This window comes from Dermochelys coriacea, chromosome 1 (genome assembly GCF_009764565.3).
Source record: "Dermochelys coriacea isolate rDerCor1 chromosome 1, rDerCor1.pri.v4, whole genome shotgun sequence".
In the NCBI taxonomy this organism is placed as follows: domain Eukaryota; kingdom Metazoa; phylum Chordata; order Testudines; family Dermochelyidae; genus Dermochelys; species Dermochelys coriacea.
The window spans coordinates 350,618,736-350,636,975 of record NC_050068.2 but is presented as its reverse complement, the minus strand read 5'-3'; the positions used below and the strand labels follow the sequence as shown (position 1 = coordinate 350,636,975).

General features: G+C 53.5%; 1 protein-coding gene across 1 annotated transcript; it reads left to right on the top strand.

The window, feature by feature from the left end:
- The first annotated feature begins 3,625 nt into the window (after positions 1-3,625).
- On the top strand, positions 3,626-17,870 carry ODF3B (outer dense fiber of sperm tails 3B). The gene is made up of 7 exons (XM_038415267.2): positions 3,626-3,731; positions 6,733-6,867; positions 7,358-7,561; positions 11,453-11,554; positions 13,199-13,320; positions 13,509-13,649; positions 14,927-17,870. The coding sequence occupies exons 2-7, from the start codon at positions 6,759-6,761 to the stop codon at positions 15,005-15,007; spliced, it is 759 nt and encodes a 252-aa protein (XP_038271195.1). The 5' UTR covers positions 3,626-3,731; positions 6,733-6,758; the 3' UTR covers positions 15,008-17,870.
- Positions 17,871-18,240: the final 370 nt, after the last annotated feature.

Sequence of the window (18,240 nt, the reverse complement as noted above, 5' to 3'; positions counted from 1 at the left end):
TCTTCCCCAATGTAATTTTTGCCCAGACAGACTCTGTCTTATCCATTGCATCGCTTCTTATTTCTTTACATTCTAACTCATCGTTGATATACAATGCTACTCCACCCCCTTTACCTTTGTTTCTGTCTTTCCTAAACAGCACATACCCTTCAATACCTGTAGTCCAGTCATGACTACTATTCCACCATGTTTCTGTTATCCCTATAATATCTGGTTTCACTTCCTGCACCAGTAGCTCTAGTTCCTCCATTTTGTTACCTAGGCTCCTCGCATTGGTGTACAAACATCTTAATTTTTGCTGTTTGGCCTCGCTCACATTTTGTACCCTATTAGGCACAGTCATTCTACAGCCAGTATAACCTATTAGACTAGTATCCACACCGCCCTCGCTCCTTATATACATTCTCCTACCCATGGCTGTATCCTTTCTTACTTCATCTTCTTCCCTCTCAATGCTAAAATCTGGCATGGAGATTTTCTGGACATCTCCCATCCATCTCCCCCCAATTCCTAGTTTAAAGCTCTCTTTATCAGTTGTGCCAGCCTCGATCCTAGAAGTCTATTTCCTTCCCTACTCAGATGAAGTCCATCCCGAGAGAACTGACCTCTGTCCGTGAATGCCTCCCAGTGGCCATACATCCCAAAGCCCTCCTTATAGCACCACTGCCTAAGCCATCTGTTGACAGTCATAATCTTGTCACACCTTTGTTGCCCTTCTCTAGGAACAGGAAGGATCCCGCTAAAGATCACCTGAGCCTCAATTTCCTTAAGCGTCTTCCCCAGCCTAGCATAGTCTCCCTTGATACTTTCCAGCGAGAATCTGGCTGTATCATTTGTTCCCACATGAAGGATAATTAGGGGATTCTTTCCCGCTCCCTTGAGGATCCTTTTCAACCTCAGGTCTACATCCCGTATCTTAGCACCCGGAAGACAGCACACCCTTCTATTCTCTGGATCAGCTCTAGTTACAGGCCTGTCTATTCTTCTCAATAAAGAGTCCCCGATCACATAGACCTGCCTTTTCCTGGTGACAGTGCTATTCTCCAGTCTCTCCCCTGTTCCCTCTGGCTGCAAGTTCTTTCCATTCCTATTTTCCCTTACAATTCTCTTCAACCCATCCTTTATCCTCCTGGGGCTCATATTTGGTGTAGTCTCCCTTGACTCTTCCCCTTTTTCTATAGGGCTAGCCTCTCTTCTTTTCTTCCTTACCCTTCCACCTTCAGCGACTACCTGCTGAGCCCCTTCTTCATTTTCCAACTCTGCAAACCTGTTCCTAAGCTCTATTTCTCCTTCACTAGCCTGTCTTTTTCTCTGCCTGGTTCTTTGAGTCACATGTTTCCACTGACCACTTTCCTCATCCAGTCTCTCCTCAAAATTCCCCAGCCCTGCTTCCATCCGTGAGTCTGAGCTTTTCCCTTCAGATACCTCATATCTTTGCTCCATCATCTGCTCAAACCCCTTCTTAAACTCAACCAGACTTTCCACCTGCATCTCCAAACCTCGGATCTTTTCCTCCATCAGCTCTATCAGATGGCATTTCATGCAGACAAAACTCTTACCGATTCCCCCCTCCAGGATCATGTACATACCACAGCTTCCACATCCAGTCATCCTCAATGTGTCTTCCACTACAGGAGTCACTCCCACAGCTGCCTCCGTATCTGTCATCTCCTTCCCACCTAAATCCTGTTAATCTGGGAAACACAAGCCACTCCAAAAAGACCACCCCCCCAGCAAAAGCAAACCCCAAACAAGCACCACAATACAAACTCCCACTCAAACTCCCCTGTTTAGAGCTCTGTTTGCTAGCTCCTGTGCCGCTGCCTGACTGGCTGGCTACCTTTATAGGGCCCCTAGTCAGAAGCCCCACCCCCTAGGCAGGGCTCAGCTGCTCTCCCAGCACAAAACCCTACACACACACAAATACAAATACTAAAAATACAAAACTAAGCACTTCAAAACACTTCACAAACACTCATCAAATTTTATACGGCCAAAGAGGTGTATTATTATAGTAGTTATAACTTTTTACTGGCATTAGACATTCCAATATTGTAGATTAGATTCATTGTAAAAATGCATGTCAAGGTCTCACATGTCATTGCAGTGCTCAGTTCCTGACGTCTAGTCTCCAAAATTGGGGCTCTTTGATTTTTGTTCAATGAACCTTTGCATTTCCCTTTTTTATATATTTTGAAGTTTAAGGGTAGGTGCTGAGCCACTGTAAAAGGGAACAGTTCCATCGACTTCACATTCAAGAAAGGCACTTTACCCAGCCCAGGTTAGACAAAACGGTGTTTGGAGTGCATCTTTCTTTGCAGAGTCTGCATCTCCACCTATAGCAGCTCATATCTAATATACAGTGAAATCAATGGGAAACATCAGCAACTATATCTCCATCCATGAGCCACCAAGAGAACTGGATCTTGTGAGAGACTTCAGCTAGGAAATAAGAGGAAGAAGCAGAAAACAGACAGAGTTAAGGAGAACTTCAACAGTCAGATTGCTGTGGGATGAGACTGGATTGGTTAATTACAAGTCTGACCAACCTAGGGCATTCTGCAAGATCTGTCTCCCACAGAAAGCTTTTCAGCCATAATTTGAATGATTTTTGAAGTGGAAAATACACCCCCACCACGATTTCTTCCTTCCCTCAGTTGTAAGGCACAGAATGTCACTGAATTCTATGTTTCAGAGTAGCAGCCGTGTTAGTCTGTATTCGCAAAAAGAAAAGGAGGACTTGTTTAGTCTCTAAGGTGCCACAAGTATTGAATTCGATGGAACTGCCATGACTGCCTTGGGTGGACAGTGAGGGGGTGTAACGGAAAAGCAGCGGCCCCTCCTGCAGCACCCACCTGTTGCTCCTGAATAGCTGTTACCAAGGCCAATGAGATGCAGGACCTTGGTGTTTGCAACCAAGGCGCTGCCAGCAGGGGTTGGCGCCCCGCAAGGCCCAGCCTTCTCGGGGGCTCCGGGCAGCGCTTCTGGACATATGTAGGGCCCGTGTGTGTGTGTGTGTGTGTGTGTGGAGCTGGAGGCAGCTCTTGTGAGTGGAGGCAGCTATGGCGTTTGCTCACTGGTGGCTCCCCTTGGCAGCTCCCTCGCTCCCACCAGGGCGGTGCATGGGGGGCCTGGAACTCCAGGGCAGCGGGTGAATGTCTGACCCTCCTTCCCCGCGTTGGGGTCTCACTGGAGACTGCAGAGACACTGGATTGTCAGAGCGGCCACCAGCAAGAATTGGTGGCCGCACTCTGAGACCACCCGAAAATGCGTTGTGCTTAACCCCTGGAGCCCTTTCCTAGGGGCTCCCACCACAGCTGGCCCAGGGGCCTGATCCGTGCCGAGCTGGGCACCGGGGGGGGACCCCAGGGGGAAGGGACCTGGCTTGGTGGCCGATACCAGGGTGATGGGCGCGTTCAGCAGGGCGGGAGCAGAGAGCGAGAGCCCGAGGGGGTGGGGGCTGCCCAGGGGGATCCTTTGGGGGGCGGGTCCCCCACTTGGGCTGCGGGGGACGGGGGGGTTCTCTGCCCGGCCCCGTTGCCGGGAGGCAGCTGGCGGGGGCGGTGCGGACCGGGCTGGTTGCCGGGAGACGCTGTAAACAATGGGGGGGGGGGGTTAAATCCCAGCCCCGCTGCAGCCCGGCTCAGCGCTGCGGCCGCCGCCCCCGCCCCCGCAGGCTTCCCTCGGGTCCGCAGCGCCCCGCCGCAGGCTTCCCTCGGGTCCGCGCCCAGGTCAGTGTTCTGTGTCAGCTGACGCGGGGGGGTTCCAACCCCCCCCGCGCCCGGGTTCCCGGGGACACCCCTGCCCGCACCCCCCGATCCCCCTGGAGCCCCCAGACCCCTGCCTGCACCCCCCGATCCGCCTGGGGCCCCCAGACCCCTGCCTGCACCCCCCGATCCCCCTGGAGCCCCAGCTCCCTGCCCGCACCCCCCGATCCCCCTGGAGCCCCCAGACCCCTGCCCGCACCCCCCGATCCCTCTGGAGCCCCCAGACCCCTGCCCGCACTCCCCGATCCCTCTGGAGCCCCCAGACCCCTGCCTGCACTCCCCGATCCCCCTGGAGCCCCCAGACTCCTGCCCGCAGCCCCCGATCCCCCTGGAGCCCCCAGACCCCTGCCTGCACCCCCCGATCCCCCTGGAGCCCCAGCTCCCTGCCCGCACCCCCCGGTCCCCCTGGAGCCCCCAGACCCCTGCCTGCACCCCCCGATCCGCCTGGGGCCCCCAGACCCCTGCCTGCACCCCCCGATCCCCCTGGAGCCCCAGCTCCCTGCCCGCACCCCCCGATCCCCCTGGAGCCCCCAGACCCCTGCCCGCACCCCCCGATCCCTCTGGAGCCCCCAGACCCCTGCCCGCACTCCCCGATCCCTCTGGAGCCCCCAGACCCCTGCCTGCACTCCCCGATCCCCCTGGAGCCCCCAGACTCCTGCCCGCAGCCCCCGATCCCCCTGGACCCCCCAGACTCCTGCCCGCAGCCCCCGATCCCCCTGGAGCCCCAGCTCCCTGCCCGCACCCCCCGGTCCCCCTGGAGCCCCCAGACCCCTGCCTGCACCCCCCGATCCGCCTGGGGCCCCAGCTCCCTGCCTGCACCCCCGATCCCTCTGGAGCCCCCAGACCCCTGCCTGCACCCCCCGATCCGCCTGGGGCCCCAGCTCCCTGCCCACACCCCCCGATCCTCCTGGGTCCCCGAGCTCCCTGCCTGCATCCCACATCCCTATGGGCCTCCATCTCCCTGCCCAGACCTCCACATCCCTGGGGCTCCCAGCTCCATGCCTGCACCCTCAGATCTCCCAGATTCCTGCCTGCAACCCAGATCCCTCAGGGCCCCCAGCTCCCTGGCCAGGTCCCCCAGATCTCTCAGGGCACCCAGCTCCCTCCCCGCCCACATCCCCGACTTCTGGGACTAGCGGGAGTAGCTGCTCTTTCTGAGCTTCCTCTCCATACAGTGTGTACTGAGCAAATCTCTCTGACTCCAGTGCTGATCCTAGCCCCTGTAACTTTCCTGCTGGGGGTCGTCCCTTCACGGTCACTGCCTCTGTATTTCCAGTTTTACCAGTTTATCATAGTGATCCTTTGCCCTCTCTAGTTCTCCCAGCCAAAGATCTCAGAGTGCTTTGCAGGTATAAATACATTATATGGGATCAATATCATTATTTTACTTATTGGGAAACTGAGGCACAGAGACCAGTAGCCAGAGGCACAACCAGAGAGAGAACCTAGGAGTCCTGATGCCCATGCCTGTTCTTCAGCTGCACGCCCTTTCCTCCCCATCCTCTCCTGAAACTCTGCATCAAGAGCAGCAGCTTGCCCAGCACTTGAGATCAGGGAGAACTGCAGAGGCCACGGTTTGTGGTCAGCAGCAGCTGTTCCTCTGAAAAATGGTGTGTTCTCTGCCTACTCTGGGGATGGGAGTCCCTCATGCCTCTGTCGGAGTCCATGCCCTGGAGCTCCCAGACGTTGGTTTCTAGTCCCCCTGGAAATGAACTTTCCCCTTTGAGCTGTGGCTGACCCTGCCCCATTTCTCTCCTTGGCGAAATTTCAGCTGGCTCCACCCACCGCTTATTGGCAGCGTCTGTTTGTTGTCCCTGATGCCATAGTAACTGGATAAAAGAGAAAGCGAGAGCGGGCAGGATCTCCTTGGGGCAAACCTTCTGCGGGCTTTGCCTCAGGAAATCCCGGCAGCATAGAGCTCCTTGGCCTTGCTGATCTTGTCTCCGTGTGCAGTTCATCCCCGGAGACCTTCCTGATAGCCAGTGTGATCCTTGGGTGTGAGCGTCAGGTGCAGAGCGGGTGCAGTAGCCCAGCTGTATCCCAGCGTGGCATCTCACTGGACAAGCGCCTTTCCCTCTGTGTGCCAGCACAGGTCTCCCTGGGGGGTGGCCTCTAATGCACCACTGGGAATGGCTGGAGCACTCCAGAGAGTCGCGAACGGGGACTAAAAAAGCAGAGAAAAAATAGGATCCTTCCTTGACGTGCTCCAATCCACCGGGCAACTTCTCCTGCTTCGGAGCGACTGCTTCTGCAGACCCAGTGACGCAGGGACAGTGGCAACGTCCCAACCAATTCCTCTTTAGGGCCCGAGACCCAGCAGAGAAAGCTTCATCCCCAAAGGAGAATTCCAGCTAGAGCAGAGTACAGGTGTGGGACAAGGATGGCTGAGTCACCTTAGTGAAAGCCCAGGTCTGCCCGCCACCTCTGCCCTAGCCCCTGGGGTCAGGACCCAGGGGACAGGACTCCTGAAGTCTGGGTGCTGCTGCCACTGCTGCGGTGTGTTGGGTTCTCTCGGTGACTGCCCTCCCCTGGCTGACGCGTGACGGAGCCATTCCCATAACAGTTCTCTCTTCTGACTGATGAGAAATAATGATCCTGGTGCACGGAACCATTCATCCGGGCATCTCAAACAGCCGCCCAAAGACGGGGCTGTCGTGTGGTCATCCCCATTGTATCGAGGCACCCGGAGGTAAAGCAATCTGCCCAAGGTCATGCAGAGAGGCTGGAAAAGCTGGGAAGAGACCCCAGGTTGCCTCACTCCCAGTCCCCTGCTCTAACCAGTCGACCTGCTGCTATGGTATTAGATGTGCTGCTGCCCCATACTGCAGTGTGACAGGCCAGCCTGTGTGTTGCAGAGGGATGGGCATCAAGTAGGCGTGGGGGACCCCTTCCCACCTGCGGGGGCAAAGGGCTGTCGCTGCTGCCTAGCGCTCTCCCTAACCGGGACTCTCTGTCTCCTCACCAGCTGTGGGAAAGCACCGGGGATCCAGCATGTCTGCCGACGTCTGGGTGGGAACATGGAGACCCCACCGGCCCAGAGGGCCCATCGCTGCTCTCTACAGCAGTCCCGGGCCCAAGTACGGGCTCCCCACAAACGTAGGTGAGACAGAGCGTCAGCAAGGAGCCGGACAGGCCAGCGGGAAGGGGAACCCCCGCCCCAGGCTCCGTGAGGAGGGGTGGCCCGGGGCTCTCCGCCAGCGACATGGAGAGAGGGATACATGGGCCAGATGGCAGCTCCATGCACATGCCCAATGCTCTGCTTTGGGGGTTCTCTCCACCCGCAGCCGAATGGGGCTGCTCACCCACCCCGCGTTCACCCCAAGGGCGCCCCTCACCATGCCCCCTTGCACCAAGGGATCTCTTACTTCTTCCCCACTCACTGCTCTTCCTACACAACAAGGTCTGTGCTGAGGGAGCTCTCCCCTCCCCTTGCCCCTCTCAGGTCTGGACTGGGGTCCATGCCTGCCCCGGTGGCCTGTGTGGAGAGAGCTCTGCCATGCCTCACGCTCCCTTCAGGGCTGGGTTTGGGGGCTCTCACTATCTGGCCCATGCCCTCTGCGCCCTGGCTCTATCTTTCCTTCCTGCTGCAGGTTACCCCCTTCACGACCCCTCCCGCTACCGAGACCCTGCATACAGCTTTGGCATCCGCCACCCCTATCTGCAGGATGAGTGCTCCCCGGGGCCCAAGTACATGGTGCCAGCCAAGATGACCATGAAGGGCAAAGATGGTAACCCTGCCTACTCCATCTATGGCCGTCCCAGGGATCTGATGCCCTTCCTGACCCCCGGGCCAGGTGAGTCTGTCCCCTTCTCATTCGCTGTGTACAGCCAAGCTATGTGGGTGTGGCTTGATTTGTGTGTGGTGTGTGTGATTTGATGTCTGGGATGGAAGATGTCAGCACAGTGTTGTTCCTTCCAATCCATGCTCCAGGGCTCTGGACAATCCAGGTGTGTTTGTCCTGAGTGATAGAGCTCCCTGTAAAGCCAATTTTTTTTATTTTATTTTATTTTTTAAAAGGCTCTATAGACGATCCTGGCAATTACAGGCTGGTAAGCCTGACTTCAGGTGCAGCTAGATTGGTTGAAACTATGGTAAAGAACAGAATGATCAGACATATAGATGAACTCGATTTGATGGGGAAGAGTCAACACAGCTTTGGTAAAGGGAAATCATGCCTCTCCAACCTATTAGAGTTCTTTGAGGGGGCCTACAAACACATGGATAAGGGTAATCCAGTGGCTATAGTGTACTTGGACTTTCAGAAAGCCTTTGAAAGGCTCTTAAGCAAAGTAAGCAGCGACACATAAAAGAGAAGGTTCTCTCATGGATCAGTAACTGGTTAAAAGACAGGAAACAAAGGGTAGGGTAGGGATAAATGATCAGTTTTCATGGTGGAGAGAGGTAAATAGCGGGGTTTCCCAAGGATCTGTTCGGGTACCAGTGCTGTTCAGCATATTCATAGATGATCTGGAAAAGGGGTAAACAGTGAGGTGGCAAAGTTTGCAGATGATTCAAAATTACTCAAGATAGTTAGGTCCAAAGCTGACGGCACAGAGCTACAAAAGGATCTATCAAAATTGTGCAACACAATGGCAGATGAAATTCCATGTTGATAAATGCAAAGTAATGCACACAGGATAACATGATCCCGACTATACTTGCAAAATGAAGGGGTCTAAATTAGCTGTTACCATTCAAGAGAGAGATCTTGGAGTCAGTGTGGAGAGTTCTCTGAAAACATCCACTCAATGTGCAGCAGCAGTCAGAAAAGCTAACAATGTAAGGAACCATTAGGAAACGGACAGAAAAGACGGAAAATATCATAGTGCCACTATATAAATCCATGGTACGCTCGCACCTTGAATACTGTGTACAGTTCTGGTCACATCATCTTAAAAAAAAAAGATTAGGGCTGTCAAACCATTAAAAAAATTAATTGCAGTTAATCGCATGATTTAAAAAATTAATCATGATTAATCGTGTGATTAAAAACAAATTAATCATGATTGATGAGTGATTAATCACATTGTTAAACAGTAATAGAATACCATTTATTTAAATAGTTTTGGATGTTTTCTACATTTTCAAATATATTGATTTCAATTACAACACAGAATACAAAGTGTGCAGTGCTCACTTTACATTTATTTTTGATTACAAATATTTGTCATATATTGTCATACAATCTCTTTATCATGAAAGTTGAACTTACAAATGTAGAATTATGTACAAAAAATAACTGCACTCAAAAATAAAACCATGTAAAACTTTAGAGCCTGCAAGTCCAATTAGTCCTACTTCAGACAAGTTTGTTTACATTTGCAGTAGAAAATGCTGCCCGCTTCTTGTTTACAATGTCACCTGAAAGTGAGACCAAGTGTTCTCATGGCACTGTTGTGGCCGGCGTCGCAAGATATTTACGTGCCAGATGCACTAAAGATTCATATGTCCCTTCATGCTTCAACCACCATTCCAGAGGACATGCGTCCATGCTGATGACGGGTTCTGCTCGATAACAATCCAAAGCAGAGTGGACCGATGCATGTTCATTTTCATCATTGGAGTCAGATGCCACCAGCAGAAGGTTGATTTTCTTTTTTGGTGGTTCAGGTTCTGTAGTTTCTGCATTGAAATGTTGCTCTTTTAAGACTTCTGAAAGCATGCTCCACACCTCATTCCTCTCTGATTTTGGAAGGCACTTCAGATACTTAAACCTTAAGTCAAGTGCTGTAACTATTTTTAGAAATCTCATAGTGGTACCTTCTTTGCGTTTTGTCAAATCTGCAGTGACAGCGTTCGTTAATCAAACAACATGTGCTGGGTCATCATCTGAGACTGCTATAACATGGACTATATGGCAGAATGCGGGTAAAACAGAAGAGGAGACATACAATTTTCCCCCAAGGAGTTCTGTCACAAATTTAATTAATGCCTTGTTTTTTTAACCAACATAATCAGCATGGAAGCATGTCCTCTGGAATGGTGGCTGACGCATGAAGGGACATATGAATGTTTAGCTTATCTGGCATGTAAATACCTTGCAAAAGTGCCATGCAAATGTATGTTCTCACTTCCAGCTGACATTGTAAACAAGAAGCGGGCAGCATTATCCCCTGTAAATGTAAACGAACTTGTTTGTCTCAGCGATTGGCTGAACAAGAAGTAGGATTGAGTGGATTTGTAGGCTCTAAAGTTTTACATTGTTTTGTTTTTGAGTGCAGTTATGTAACAAAGAAACAAAATCTAAATTTGCAAGTTACACTTTCACAATAGAGATTGTCTTACAGTATTTGTAGGAGGTGAATTGAAAAATACTTTCTTTTGTTTATCATTTTTACAGTGCAGATATTTGTAATAAAGACTAATATAAAGTGAGCACTGTGCACTTTGTATTCTGTGCTGTAATAGAAATCAATATATTTGAAAATGTAGAAAAACATCCAAAAATATTTAATAAATTTCATTGGTAGTCTAGTGTTTGACAGTATGATTAATCATGATTAATTTTTTTAATCGCAGTTAATTTTTTGAGTTAATCGTGTGAGTTAACTGTGATTAATCGACAGCCCTAAAAAAGATATATTAGAATTGGGGAAAGTACAGAAAAGGGCAATAAAAATGATTAGGCATCTAGAACAGCTTCCATAAAAGGAGAGATCAAGAAGGCTGGGACTTGTCAGCTTGGAAAAGAGACGACTAAGGGGGGATATGACCGAGGTCTATAAATTCATAAGTGGTGAGGGGAAAGTGAACAAGGAAGTGTTGTGTTATTTACCCCGTCACATAACACACAAACCAGGGGTCACTCAATGAAGTTAATAGGCAGCAGGTTTAAAACAAACAAAGGGAAGTATTTCTTCATACAACATACAGTCAACCTGTGGAACTCGTTGCCGGGGATGTTGTGAAGGCCAAGACTATAACTGGGTTCAAAAAAAGAATTAGATAAGTTCCTGGAGGACTGGTCCATCAATGGCTTTTAGCCAAGAACCTGTAACCTGTAACTCCACGTTCTGGGTGTCCCTAAGCCTCTGACTGCCAGAAGCTGGGACTAGACGACAGGGGACGGATCACTCGACAAATTGCCCAGTTCAGTTCATTCCCTCTGAAGAGCCTGGCTCCAGCCACTGTCAGAAGACAGGACACTGGGCCGGATGGACCATTGGATTGATCTGATGGCCATTATGTTCTTATGTTACCCTGGAGAGATGATTCCCCAGCCCCATAGATATCGCTGCCAAGGACTGATCCTGAGAGTCAGCCTAAATTCCCTTCTTGTTAATTCTGTGCCATTCCTCCTAATTCTCCTCCCCCTTTGTGTAGCCTCCTTTGCTAATCCCACTCTGTCCCGGGCTTCATACCCTTCTGATATTTGCAGACTTGTGTATAGAGCGCAGGGAGCAGGGCAGGAGTACTAGATATGGGGGGAGCTTTTAGTTACTCTAGTCCCGCCCTCTCCCAGCAGGGGCTACTGTGGGGAGCAGGGCAGGGTGCTGGCTGTGGCGGGAGCTCCCAGCGCCTCCAGCCCCAGCCTCTTCCAGCAGGAGGTGCTGTAGGGCATAGGACAGGCGCACTGGCTATCTGTGAGCTCCCAGCCGCTCCAGTCCAGGGCCTGCCAATCAGTGGGGTATGGGGCGAGCCCCTCCCGTCTATGCTCCGATATTATCCTCCCTCTTTGTTTCAGGTCGATATTCTCCAGAGAAGGCAGGGAAATGGGCCTATCGCTCCGCACCCATCTACTCGCTCGCTTCGCGCACGAAGGAGTTTGCGAATGACCAGACTCCAGGTAGGAGAGCCCATGGGGCTGAGCTCCGACCCAGCTCCTGCTCCTCTCGCCCCACTGCAGGGCTGGCCTTGAGATTCCCAGGCGCAAATCAGTGCCCGTTGGCTCAGACCTTTGTCTGGATTCGTCCCCCTTCTCCCCTTCCCAGAAGCCCTGACTCCAGCACGTGCCTATCTCCATGCCCAGGGACCCTAAAGCCAGTTCACGGCTTTCCCAGCCTCTTATCCAAAGTGGGTGCTACCGGGCAGGGTGGCAAGAGACTGTCAGAGAGGGGATGAACCGACTGGTTTGGGGTGCAAGTGGACCCCGGATTCTGGCAACTGCTGAATGCTGAAGAGAGGCCAGAGCCGCTGGAGGAGACAATTCTGCCCATCCTGTTGCAGGATTGGTCCCGGATCTGTTTGTGATCATCCCTCGCCCCCCCCACCGACTACTCAGCTTCTCCCTAGCACACTTCAACTAGAGGGGCATGGTTCAGAGGGTGTGAATGGCACAAGCTGGGGGATAATGATCATTCCCCACGGCCCTGCATTCCCCCAGTTGCTCTCGGGGGAGTGGGGCAGTGCAATCATAAAATAACCATCTAATTGCAGCTTCCCCAGCCTGGAATGTCCTGCCTGGGCCCTGTGCGCTCGGCTGGGTGCACCAGAATCCAAGCCCTTGGCAATGGAGCGCCAAGCCGGGATTTAGGACCCGAGAGATGGCAGGGATCAGGGTCTGGCGTCAGTTGGGAATTTCCCCACTGATGTCACTGGAAAGGGGGGAGTCACCCTGTTCCCAGAGCTGTGCACAGGGCCCAGCTTTACACTGGGGACTCCTTTGCTCTGGGTGCCCCGCCCTCGATGCCAGGGCAAAGCTCGCCCGGCTAGGAGAGCAGAAACAGGCTGGCCCCGGAGGCTTGTGAGGGAGCTTTTCAGATGACTAAGGCCCAGGCAGATGGGGCTCTCAGAGCGGGGCGTCATGCCAATTCATGGGTAGAGACTGTTCCTGCCCCTCCAGGAGCAGCAGGCAGTCTTGCTGGCTCCTTAGTCCCATAGGCTTTGGCGCCGCAGCTGATCGAGTCCAGGGTCCCCATCTTGGGGGACCCCGGCAACCAGGGGAAACGAACCCAAGCGGTGCTGCCACCCCTTGCACCGAGTCATAGTCACTGGCTCAGATTTGGCCCGCCCGCCCCTCCGTCATGGCAGAGCAGCCAATGGGAGAGAGCAGGGCTGGCCTCGCCCAGGGTGGGAGGGGAGGGATCCACAGCCTCACAGCTGCCACTGCCCTCTCCCGAGCCCTGCCCCTCCTCAGTGTTGCCTCACACCTCCCTTCCCCACCCTGTCTCCTTCTGCCCTCGCCCCCCGAGCCCTCCCCCTGCCCTTCCCCAGCCTCACCTCACTCCTGCCCTCCCCACTCCTCCCCATTCCCTTCTGCCCTCACCCCCCACTGAGCCCTGCCCCTCCCCAGCCTCACCTCACTCCTGCCCTCCCCACCCCTCCCCATTCCCTTCTGCCCTCACCCCCCACTGAGCCCTCCCCCTCCCCCTCCCCAATCTCACCTCACTCCTGCCCTTCCCCCCGCCCCCAGAGCTGCCCTGTCAGATTTCTGATTTGTCCACAGTGGTGTTTGAATGGCAGATCTGACCCCCTCTTCCCCGCATCCCAGGGCCTGCCGCCTACGGGCTCCCCCCAATGATCGGGCCCAAGGTCATCAACAAGAGCTCTGCCCCCAACTATTCCCTCCTGGGGCGCAGCTTGATTGGCACCTTCTGTGAGGACCTGAGCAAGGTGAGAGGCAGCAGCGGCGCTGGGGTGGGGGGTACTCAGGTGGAAGGGGGAGATGGGGGATGCGCCTGGTCAAGGGGAATGGGGGTTCAGGATGCTGGCTGGGTTGCGGCTCAGCCTGCTTTGGGGGGGCAGGGGTGCCCCTGGGGGGGGGCCAGTTGGCGACTGAGCTCCCCTCTCCTTGTGTGCAGACACCAGGGCCCTGTAACTACCGGGTGGTGGAACCCAGCGTGTACAAGACCCGGGCCCCTCAGTACAGCATGCTCGCCCGCAACATGCTTCCTGGGGACAACACGCAGAAACCAGGGCCCGGGGCACACAGCCCGGAGAAGGTGAGGAGGGGGCTGGGACACACACACACAGGCTCACAGGAGCTGTTGTGGATGGGACGTGTTGGCTGGCAGAGAGACTGGAGAGCTCATGGAGAGATTTCCCTGGCAGTTCAACAGCGCATGTGTGTGGGTGTGGGTGTGTGTGGTGTGGGGCGGATGATGCAGTGTTTGTGTGGTTGATGCAGTGTTGTGTGTGGGGTGTGGGCGATGCAGCGTATGTGTGAGTGGGGGTGATGCAGTGTGTGTGGGGGGGTGATGCAGTGTGTTTGCAAGTTGGGAGGTGATGCACTGGGTGTATGGGTGTGGTGGGTGATGCAGTGTGTGTGTGAGTGGAGGTAATGCAGTGTGTGTGTGGGTGATGCACTGTGTGTGTGGGGCTGATGCAGTGTGTGTGAGTGGGGGGTAATGCAGTGTGTATGTGGGTGATGCACTGTGTGTGGGGGGTGATGCAGTGTGTGTGTGAGTGGGGGGGTAATGCAGTGTGTGTGTGGGTAATGCACAGTGTGAGTGGGGTGGTAATGCAGTGTGTGTGGGTGGTGCACTGTATGTGTGGTGGGGTAATGCAGTGTGTGCGCGAGTGGGGGGTGATTCAGTGTGGGTGTGGGTGTTGTGGGTGATGCAGTGTGTGTGCGAGTGGGGGGGTGATGCAGTGTGGGGGGGTGATGCACTGTGTGAGTTGAGTGGTAATGCAGTGTGTGTGTGGGTGATGCAGTGTGTGTGTGGTGGGGTGATGCAGTGTGTGTGTGGTGGGTGAAGCAGTGTGTGTGCGAGTGGGGGGTGATGCAGTGTGGGTGTGGTGGGTCATGCAGTGTGTGTGCGAGTGGGGGGGTGATGCAGTGTGGGGGAGTGATGCACTGTATGAGTGGAGTGGTAATGCAGTGTGTGTGTGGGTGATGCACTGTGTGTGTGGTGGGGTGATGCAGTGTGTGTGTGTGTGGTGGGTGAAGCAGTGTGTGTGCGAGTGGGGGGGGTGATGGGTGATGGAACGTGTGTGTGGGGGTGATGGGTGATGCAGTGTGTGTGCGAGTGGGGGGGTGATGCAGTGTGTGGGTGGGTGATGGAGGGTGTGTGCGTGTGCGCGTGCAGTGGGGGAGCTAAGGTCTCATGCAGGATTGTAGTTGTGGGTGGGGGGGTGCCTTGAGATCTGACGGGGAAGGGGGCGCGTGTGTGTTTCTAACGTGGAAGCCAGGCTCTCTGCAGGGTTACAGCGGGTGCTGCGGGGGGGAGCTGAGATCTCACGCACTGACCCTGCATTGTTCTGCCCCCTCTCCCTACAGTACGTCCAGCAGCGTGGCCAGACCTTTGGGATCCGCCACTCCGACTACCTGGCGCCCCTCATCGTGGACGTGGTGGATTAAGCGAGCGCGGCCGGAGGAACCGAGGGAGTGGCTGATTGCGGGCATTAGCAAGAGGGACGGGCTGGACAAGAATTGTGCATTTGAAAATCTTTACTGACTTAACACTCTGTGCAGTCGTTTTTGGCGAGTCAGCCCCCAGCTCCTCAGGCCCAGGGAGACCTGGGGAGCTTGGATCTGGCTCCTTCGGGCTGTTCAGCAGCAGCCAGACAGTAGAACTGGAGCAGGCCATCATGTGAGTGCTGAGCTCCAGGGAGCGTGTGGAAAGGGGATGAGGCGAGGTCAGGCTGGCTGCAGTGCTCCAGACAGGCCAGGGTCATTTGCACTAGCCCCAGTAGCTCAAGGGCCCCCCCTCATGTTCTGACTTTCACTCCTGGGAGAGATCCATTCACAGTGGCGGACACCGGGGTGGCCCACACGCCCAAGCTCTCCTCTCTGTGGTGCCGAGGACGGAGCTAGTCCCAAGTGGGGAGATTAGGGGACCTAGTGAAGCAACTGGCTCCCACGCAAAGCCCCTCTCCCGTGGCTTCTCTCCTGGGCCTCTGGCGAACAATTGCTGGATCCTTGCTTAGTGCTTTTTGCCCACCAGTGAGGAAGTGGAAGGGTCTGATTTGGACTGCTCCATGCCCTAATGTTTCCCCATCAGCCCCTGGGATTGTCCCTCTCTGAGCACAGGTCATTGCCACCATCAGCTACAAGCTATTGTCCAGGGCTTTTTCCAGCCTACAATGGGCTTCCCACCCATCCCCTGGCTGGCCAGTTTGCTCTCCTCACCCATCTCTCTGCCAGGGCATCTTTCCAGACCCTCAGCCTACATTTCCCTTTGCTCAGTTTGAGCCCACTCCTCCTTATCACACCCCCTTTATCATGCTGATTCCTCTCCCTGTTCTCCTGCTGCCTTTTGGCTGTCCTAAGCCAGCCTCGGCAGGGTTAGTGCTTTCAGCCTCCTCCTCGCCCCACAACTCAGTGGCCCCTGGCCCCTCAGCAGTATAGCTGCTCTTATTTGAGTTCCCTCCACTGTGTTGACATCTTTCTGGCGCTCAGATCCCTGGAGCTGAGCACAAGCTGGGCTCTCCCCGGAGCTGTGCAGAGAGGGCCCCGGCCTGCACTGGGATGAGAGGCCCAGAGTTGAGCGTTCCCCGAGCTGCTCCTGCCGAGCCCCGTTCGCGAGACCCGGTCCCGTTCTGGTTTCCATTTGCTGAACCTTTTCTGTCTTGTGTCAGGGGAAGGGTCCCACTGCAATATGCAGCACGGTCTGTGCTCATGCTGCAGGCACTCAGGATAAAAATTGGATCCTCCTGCTCCAAATACACAGGACCCACCCACTTGAGCGACAGGAGAATCACCCCCAGCTGTCCCTTTCATCGGGCTCCCAATACACCGATGTGAAGTTCTGATTCTGTGCATTAGAGGGCAGAGCTCTCCCTATCGTTCTCTGTGTCACACACACTCTAGCTGGCTCGTTGCAGACGGTATATATTTATACCCAGATGTGGTTACAATAACCACATCCCCATCTCCACAGGGGAAACTGAACACAAAAACAAGCTCCAGGCGAGGCACAAACCACCCTAGGGGGTTCTGGGGAGGGAGAACCTGCTTTGGCTCACTGAGCAGGGGGGTTAACTAGGCCCAGATGTTAGAGAGCAGACAGCTCTTTCTGGAGTGTTGTTCAGTCTAGGGACGTTATAAATATTCCATGAGAGCAGACTCCCACTGCTTCCCTGGGAAGCAATTCACCACTCCCATAGATTCATAGACATTAAGACCAGAAGGGACCATTATGATGACCCGCCTGATCTCCTATATAACACAGGGAACCTCATGCAATTGTTTCTGCATCATGCCCAGAACTCCTGATTGAGCTAGTGCATATCCTTTAGAAAAGCATCCAGGTTTGACCCACTGCGTCCTTAGATCAGATTTTCCAACGGTTAATTACCCTCACTGTGAAAACAGGACATCTTATTTCTAGTCTGAATTTTTCTGCCTTCAGGTTCCTCCTTTGTCTGCCAGCTTAAAGAAATGTCAACAGTCAGAAATCTCTTCCCCCTGTGGGTAATTGCAGACCATGGTCAAGTCCCCTCTTAACCTACCCTTGGATAAACTAAAGCGGATGAGTTTCCTTAATCTCTCACTATAAGCCAGGTTGTCCAGAGCTCAGATCCTTTTCCTGACTCTTTCCTGAACCTTCTCCAGTTTTTCAACATCTTTTTTGAAGTGCAGACACCAAAACTGAGCACAACATATACTAATGTAGGGAAGCCATGATTGTACCTGGCCATGGGTCATCTCCCTACCTCCTCTGCTGAGGGCAACAGAAATCCCACCTTCTCAGCCTAAGCAGACTCCGCTGTCCCTCTTCCTGTTAGCAACAGGCCCACCTCAACCCCGGAGCCCTCCGAGGGGCTCCCTGGAGCATCCAGCCCTGCTCCAGCGGACACTCACATGTTTCACTGCTCCCGAAGGAACAGCCCAGCCCACCTTACCAGCTTCACCTGAGATCACGGCACCAATTCACACACAGCCCTTAGGCATGTTTAGAGTGAAAACAAGCAGAGTTTATTTAATAAAGAGTCAAATGATAGCAAATAGGAATACTGGAAACAAATGGTTACATATCAAATAAAAGCAGAACCCGCATTGTAAAACCTGGACGTATTTAACTAACGCTCACCCAGAGTCCTTGCAGAGTTTTGCAATCAGGCCTAGCTGTGCTCCGTTTTCATGAGGGAAGCCACGCTATCAGCTTGTCTCCATGGTGAAAGGGATGGGGACGGGGTGGGGGGAGGAACCTCTGCCCCCCAGGGATGCTTCAACACTCCAGGGTCTTTACTCACAAACAGGATGCTGTCCTGCTTTTTTTTTCCTGTGTGCCTCTTTGCTGTTGATTTCCGTTTGTGCGACCTGCCTTAACTCCCAGACCTTAAGCACATGATTTCCAGTACCAGATACATAATTCCAGAAACATTATCTGTCTGTACGCTTTGCAACGATTATGATGACCAGCTCTGGGCAGAGTCCTCATGTCATAAATATAAAGGGAAGGGTAACCACCTTTCTGTATACAGAACTATAAAATCCCTCCTGGCCAGAGGGAAAACCCTTTCACCTGTAAAGGGTTAAGAAGCTAAGATAACCTCACTGGCACCTGACCAAAAAGACACAAAAACAGGAATATACATTCCATACAGCACAGCTTATTTACCAGCCATTTAAACAAAAGGAAATTAACA